Source organism: Trichoplusia ni, chromosome 2 (assembly GCF_003590095.1).
Source record: "Trichoplusia ni isolate ovarian cell line Hi5 chromosome 2, tn1, whole genome shotgun sequence".
Lineage (NCBI taxonomy): Eukaryota > Metazoa > Arthropoda > Insecta > Lepidoptera > Noctuidae > Trichoplusia > Trichoplusia ni.
In genome coordinates this window covers 1,312,389-1,318,417 of record NC_039479.1, presented here as the reverse complement: position 1 = coordinate 1,318,417, position 6,029 = coordinate 1,312,389, and the positions used below count along the sequence as shown (strand labels likewise).

Below are 6,029 nucleotides of genomic sequence, written 5' to 3'. Positions count from 1 at the left end.
ATGTTACTGAAAGGGTAAGTCACAGATAACCTAGAGAAACCAATTTTATATATTACTTAACGGAGACTACACGAAACTTTAACAGCTTGCAAATTTCACAAAGCTCTTTCCAATATTAAATTTGCCCAAGTCCACACTCTACAGGGTCATTTCTATCGCAGGTACGAGTTCATACTCTTGTGCGTACAGGAACTTTTTTGCTATATAAACGTCAGAAAGAAATTTTAAATTCATTCGTTCAACTGCCTTGTCTTCAAGTGGTATACAAACATGAAGCTGGTACGTCAAACAAATATTTAGTGAAATGATATAAATTAGTTTAATTGTGGTGAAACTATGAGTTTAATATAAATTAGCCTGAATTTTTATTCAAGTCTATCTTAGTGAAAAGTGAAAGTTTTCGTTGCACCTGGTGAAGGGATGGTTGAGTGATTGGATTGGGTTCGGTTGCGGGTTCGATTACCGGGCCAAAGTATGGGACCCCATTATTTGTCTGGGAGGATTGAAAGACTGAAAGACGGAATTATTTTTATTGATATTGAGATTTTTGTTTAGTTGTGATTGATCATTCTCTGATAGCAAGACTGTGAGCTAAAGGAGCAAAATTTGATGTATCCGTTTTTTATGGTTGACATTTAAAGGGTTTAAAATTATTGTCATAAATAAATTTTAATAAGGATATTTGGTTGGCAGGAATCAAAGAAATTTGGCATATTAAGTTGTGTTTTAGTTAAATAAGATGTACAGTAATGAAGATTAACTAATGTATTCCTTTAATCACTTTCCAGCTCGCTCCAATCACCGCCCTTATCGCTGCTGCATCAGCCGGCCAGATCTACACAGGACAGACAGCAGAGAGTTACGCTAAAGCAGCAGAGCTCTACCAATCAGGGCTCGAGCACCAGCAGAACGGGTTATATTCTGACCTATCACAGGCGCCGCAGGTGTTCGCCAGTCATGACGCGGCGTACAACAGTAGACCGTCGGGTGAGAAGACGGCGAAAATCTTGAGCTACAATATGGAGAATAATGGACATGAATATAAATATTCTTATGAGACTGACAATGGTGAGTGTCGTTTTAATTTATTTTGCCCTGACGTAAAAGGAAGATAAACGCATTTCATACCATTCCGTCACCTATCAAAGGGGAAGCAGTATTAATCAACAAATAACTTGTTGTGTCCTTGGGTAGATCAAGCAATTAAAAGACAAAATACAAAACAAACTACCTCCTAAAAGTATAATTTAAAATCAAACAAATTATTCCCAATTAATGACCTATCGCATCCCTCAAACAACACAAAAAGCATGAATTCCAAACATATCTTCTCGCTTCAAAATTCCTCAATTCCTCAATTTCAGGAATCAGGGCCGAGGAATCCGGCCACTTGTCCGAGGGTGGCACCACGACCCACGGCGCGTACTCCTACACTGGCGACGACGGCAAGGTGTACACCGTGACGTACACAGCTGACGAGCACGGGTTCCATCCCCAGGGAGCCCACCTCCCCACCCCTCCCCCCATCCCGGAGTCGATACAAAACAGCCTTGCGCAGAACGCTAGAGAAGAAGCCTCTGGTGTCTTTGATGATGGTAAGGTTTTGTTATAAGTTAAGTTTAAGTTTATTTAATTATTCAAAAGACTAGAAACATTGGGTTCCGTATGCAAGAAGTGCAGGTTCAATTCCAAAGCATCCATGTGGCTTTTCCAAAGTTACGGTCAGTATACTTCCTTATTATTCTTAGGGATAAGTAGGCTTTTGTTGTCAACGAAAATACTTAATTTGCCTACTTTTAAACAAATTATTTCTATAAGATTAAAACTAAACAATCAGATACTAGTCACACAGCGCCATCTATTGGGCTAACACGAAACGACTTACATATTATTGCTTGCGCGGATAGCGGAGTGGTTGTAGGCCAGCAAACGCAGTTTTGCGTGTTCGATTCTCGCGTTGGACATATACAAATACTAACTAATAAATAATATAGTGACATAATAATACCTTCTTGTTTTTATGAATCATTAACAGATACAAGAGAGTAGTTTTTTTTCTTAAAGTAAAGAAGTCTTTCTTTTTAAGTAAAGTTTTAAAAACTGATTTTGCATTCAAATGGCTTCATTGAATTACATCGAATACTATATAATTTGTCTCTCAGTACGCAATTTCACTAACTGCCCTATTTTCAATCGAGTATTAAGAAAAATAATCCTAAATTATCCTTCTATCATATTTTCAGGTCACTACAAGGAGCAAGGTCAATACAAGGAGCATATCAGTCAGTACAAGGAGATCCCCGACCATGGAGTGACTCACAGTTACCCTCAATACGAGAACTTCCAACCTATAACCTATGAAGAACCCAGCCATGTGTCAGGAGCAGAACTGGCGTATCATGGCCATCACTGAAAGAATTTAGTGGGAAATGTTAAAGACAGTGAGTGTGAGTGAAAGAGTGGATTTTAGGTGTGGTGTAAGTGTTAATATATGAATAATTATTAATAAACAAAATTAAAATTAAAATTTTTTAAAAGTCTCAAAAGTTCTTTTAGTCCTTAATACAATAGAACAAAAACCTAACTTTTGATGAATTAAAAAAAACAAAACAAAATGTATTAGAAAACTACACTGCCATAAAAAATAAATCAATTTTTTTTTTCACATTTTTGTGTGACCCTACTAACGCCATCTACATTTTACTGTGTGAAGTTTTAGTTACAAAGAAATCTGTGCTCCATTGACATTGACCGTGTAAAAGTAAGTCGCTTACATCATTTTATTGAAATGTCGTGTCACGTCGTTTAAGAGATGGTCCATTCAGACTATTTGTATACAAAAAGTAATAATCTTTAGAATTGTATGATGGACCGTTGACGATAGATGGTATTTTTAAGGAAATTTAAAATATATTTTTATCAAGCAATTCAAATACTAAATTATAATACCAGTGCAAGCCAAATTTGAAACAATAAGGAGTCCTGAAAAAGAATAACAATTTTTCTAACTTAATAGGTCACCAATAATGCTTATGATACTATAACGTTATAGCAGAAATAGATATATTATATGCAAAATACAGCCTGATGGCGGATGGTCGGATGGATAGGGCTCTATTTTCAGCCCTTGGGTATGAAACCCAATAAACGTAAAGTAATTTTTATTCCAATAAAACTGGCAGATGGACAGACAAAGAACTTCAAATATTGTGTAAGGTAGTATATCTCACAAAAAATTATCACTTTATTTGAAAGTTTTGTTACTAATTTTACAATTAAATTATCACCTTGTAGATATGCGATAAACGAAATGAAGGAGGAAAAAATATCGTCCTAATTTACTTACAATAAAACGACGAGATATTTTTAAAATAAACTATATTTCCCAGTAATATTATAAAAATAATTCTTCTATTTTTATAATAGTCTAATTTTCGAGAACTCGGAAAATGTGGTCAACGATATTGCAACGTAGTTTGTTTAAATTGTAATGGTTTTTTTTACTAAATCTTCAGACATATAAGCCCGAGACTAATTGTTAAAATCTTGGATTTAAATACGTCTTTAAGTTTTACTGTTGATGTAATTGTAGGGTTTCATAAATGTTTTAATGGATACAATACACATACATACAATTTATTTTATGTATCGCAAAACTTTGTTACAATATCGTAATACAATCTTAAGACTAAAATTATAAAGCTAAAGAGTTTTTTTTGTTAGTTTGTTTGCTTGAATGCGATTATCTCAGGAACCGGAGGATAGTCCATTTATTGAGGAAGGGTATAGGATTAAAACGAACAAAAAAAAAACCATTTTGTATGTATTCTTAAATGAAAAGTAATTATTTTTAGCTTCTTTCTAAACTAAAAATATTCCAATCAGTACTTTATCTATTATCTTACACCACAAAATAATAAGGCAACGAAAGAAACGAACGTACATCTACAAAATCGAAACCACATTGAAGTATTGTGAAAAGCCATAAGAAGTCTAACATACACACACTAATGAAACGCATCCTTCCAAACTATCTGATGTAACTGCGTGTACGTTACACACAATCACTTCTTCCTACGTTAATCTCTAAATAGGATAATTGTTTTACCTAAGTTACTGTTGAAACTGGTTTATTAGGTTATATTGCGTAATGAAAGGGGTTACTCAGATTCTTGCTTATTCTTCTCAATAGCAATAGTTTGAGGTTGAAAACCTCAAACTATTCTTAATCTGGTGAAGCAGTCCAGCCCGCGTTTAGGCATACAGAAGAGACCACAGCCAACAATTTTTTTTTTAGTTTCATGTTCTACTTTTTGAGTGTGTATTTATAGTGTTTTACATCATCTGTAAAAAACTGCAAAACTATCACGATACGAAACACATGGATGGCTAACCGACGAACAATTAATTCGGTTTCCGTCTTTACTCTCCATGTAAGTAACCTTAAAAACAGGAAGAAACCGAAATCCAATACTCTTGCTACCAATACATAAATGCATTCACCTTACCTCTGTACCAAGATATCTCTTGAAACAATAAACCGATGACGTCATACACAATAACAGCCTACACCTCCTATAGCATTCCTGTTTCATCTTCGCAAAACAAGTGTGTTCCACTTTGGCCTACTGACATTCACACGGTGGCCTTAGGCTTATTGGCAACGTTACAAATAATTATTAGAGTCGCCAGATGTGATTTATTTAATGTTGGGCAAGACTGGACAAGGTTGGGCAAACGGTGTGTGGTGTTATAAAATGATGTCTTAATGCATTGCGGATGTCAGATAGCTTTGTTTTAGAATGAGAGATATAAAAGAAATGTCCGCACGAAAAAAATGAAAGTTAAATAGTAAAAAATACAATGCATGTATATTAAATAGTGAAAATTTAATTACTGTTTGCTCTGTCCAACTAAAAATAATATTTTTCAAACTCCACCCAAAATGGCTAAACTAGTTTTAATAAATGATTTTAGTTAGGTCATTTCCATAGTTCATCATAAAAGGTGTCAAAGGCAAAAACAACTCTTTAAGAGAGATTGTAAGAAAAACCGTATAAATTATTTATTACTAGATGTTGCCCGCGACTTTGTCCGCGTGGTTATGATATAACATAGTTATAAAGTAGATTTTCTTTAATCAATTATTTTAAATCGTTTCTTCGCAACAACAATAATTATTTTGATGCGAAGTTCCTCCTAAGATATTCCCTGTTATTTAATTATGTAAAAAGCAACTTTGTTCGGAATCAAATATGTATGTATGCTACTTGTAACGCTTAAAAGTTTAAAAATATTTTTTTTACGTAACATTTCATTACAGCTATGCTCCTATCAATAATAGCGTGATATTATATATCCAATAGCCTTCCTCATTAAATTTTCTATTTAACACTGAAAGAATTGTTCAAATCGGACTCATAGTTCCTGATATTATCGCGCTTAAACAAACACACAAACAAAATCTTCAGCTTTTTGAACCAATTTAGAATTTACGAAACAGGACCAATCCACATAAACGACCATACAACCGACAATACAATTTTACCACGACGGTACTGAAGCGCTCGGCCGATACCCAACCAAATGCGTGTAACGAAACCATAGCGCGATCTATTTCGATCCCAACGCCATCTATCGACCATAGTGACAACTCGGATTATTTATCTATACTCCGTTAGAGCATTTTCTTTGTAGTAAAACTTTTATTATATTAATATTATTTTTTTACACCTTTTTACTGTTTATTTACATTTTTCTGATGGATTTTCCGATGAATTAAAACAATAACATGAACCGAACACGTGTAATGACACCATTGCGCGATTAACGCCATCTATCTACGGAGCATAGGAACAGCTCGACATTTGACCAATAGATGGCACTATTATATAGTATGTCCGTAATAAATTTTATTTTTTATTTTTATTTTTTGTAATAAAAACTATCCTATGTCCTTTCTCAAGTTTCAAACTATGTCTGTACCAAATTTCATACAAATCAGTTCAGTAGTTTAGGCGTGAAGAAAA

At 34.1% G+C, this 6,029-nt stretch overlaps 1 protein-coding gene across 1 annotated transcript; it reads left to right on the top strand.

Annotated features, from left to right (window-relative positions):
* LOC113500959 (cuticle protein 2-like) lies at positions 1–2,546 on the top strand. Its single transcript, XM_026881917.1, has 4 exons — positions 1–279; positions 789–1,068; positions 1,365–1,595; positions 2,244–2,546. Exons 1-4 carry the CDS (start codon positions 271–273, stop codon positions 2,411–2,413), a joined length of 690 nt encoding a protein of 229 aa, XP_026737718.1. The 5' UTR covers positions 1–270; the 3' UTR covers positions 2,414–2,546.
* The last annotated feature ends 3,483 nt before the right edge of the window (positions 2,547–6,029 follow it).